Raw genomic sequence first — 1,589 nt, 5'->3', positions numbered from 1 at the left:
TGGAAAAAGCAATGTTTGCAGTGGATCGTGGTTTTTAACTGACAGCAAACCTTATATTGATTCACCGCAAGGCATCGGATTTTCAGCCACAATCAGCGCTCCACATATGGTAAATGATGAATAATTGAACTTTGAAACAAACGTTACTAATGTAACATTACTGTAATTTCTAAGCACGCTTACGCGCTAGAAATGCTGAAAGATCATCTGACAGAAGGCAACCGAGCGTTGGATGTGGGTAGTGGTTCTGGATATTTAACAGCATGTTTTGCAATAATGGTCAGTGTGTAGAGAAAGTTCGTTATCAGAAGGTCAAGATGAATCTTCCTTTAGCTTGGAAACAGTGGTAAGGCTGTCGGTATTGAACATATTCCACAGCTGGTGGAAAAGTCGATACAGAATGTTCGCAATGGGAATCCAGAATTGTTGAGCAGTGGTCGAGTGAAATTAATCGGTACTTTTGTTTTATTTGTGGAAATTTTAAAATAAACCAAACGCATATGTTTGAAATTTTCAGTTGGTGATGGTCGTGATGGTTACGCACAGGATGGTCCATATGATGCTATACACGTTGGCGCGGCAGCTGAGCGCGTTCCACAAGCTGTGATTTTTTTTGTTTTGTTCTGTTCTGTTTTCTTTTTTGTTTATTGCATTTCTAACAATGTGCTCTGAAATTATATATGTTATAGCTGATTAATCAGCTTAAGCCGGGCGGTCGGCTGGTTCTACCAGTTGGACCAGCAGGTGGAAATCAAGTGTTTAAACAAATTGACAAAGCAAGTGATGGAAGTGTTACGGAAAGAAATTTGATGCACGTGATGTATGTACCGCTGACTGACCGAAATCAGCAATGGAACAATGGAAAGACGTACCGTACCTATTTTAATTTTATTCTCTAATTCTATATATATATATATATATGTATCAATATTTATTTATTCTATTTTTCTCTTTTAGTGAAAAAATTACATTTTTTTAATATGAGATTTTAGAATTTATAATCAGTAGATGATGTATGTATTTTTTAAAAATTTTTATACAATTTTGTATTTCAGCGATACGCATGGCTGAACTTTGAAGCTGGTTTAAAAATTTCTTCAACAATTCATCATAAATTTCATTTGTTATTTTCATTTGCAAATGCAATTTGATATTGTAAATTCTTTTTTTATTGCTTGCATCATCTTAAACAATAATATTATTAGTATTAATGTCGCTTATTTCACTTTTTAATTAAATTAAAAATTGATGCAATGTTTGTTTTGATTATTTGAATTTTGCACAACATTTTGTTTCTTACGTTTGCACCATTTATTGAATTTGGAGCAGTTTTCTTTCTGTTGATCAGCTAGCTAGCTACATATATTACCATGTTTAACAACATATGGTTCATATAGGTTATGTTATGTAAGTTTGCGTGGAAATCTTAACAGATGCAATTTGAAATGTAAATTCATTCTTATGCAATTATAATACTAAATACTAAGTAACACATAGCGACAGAAAACATTTATTTGCCTTGCTGTCGTCGGCAGTTGCCCAAGGTAAATACAAAAACGATCATCAAGTACAATTGCATGTCGGAATTA

The 1,589-nt window shown here is 33.4% G+C and overlaps 1 protein-coding gene across 1 annotated transcript; it reads left to right on the top strand.

Moving 5' to 3' along the window:
* On the top strand, positions 1-954 carry Tsp_13028 (protein-L-isoaspartate(D-aspartate) O-methyltransferase; the record flags this gene model as incomplete). Its single annotated transcript, XM_003368456.1, has 6 exons — positions 1-30; positions 87-109; positions 175-279; positions 334-454; positions 518-603; positions 690-954. Coding segments are annotated over 6 exons (575 nt in total), but the record flags the coding sequence as incomplete, so codon positions are not given.
* Positions 955-1,589: the final 635 nt, after the last annotated feature.

The sequence above is a fragment of the Trichinella spiralis genome (genome assembly GCF_000181795.1).
Source record: "Trichinella spiralis strain ISS 195 chromosome Unknown Scfld2442, whole genome shotgun sequence".
NCBI lineage: Eukaryota > Metazoa > Nematoda > Enoplea > Trichinellida > Trichinellidae > Trichinella > Trichinella spiralis.
Note: the sequence above shows the minus strand (reverse complement) of the source record. Positions and strands in the feature narration are given on the sequence as shown.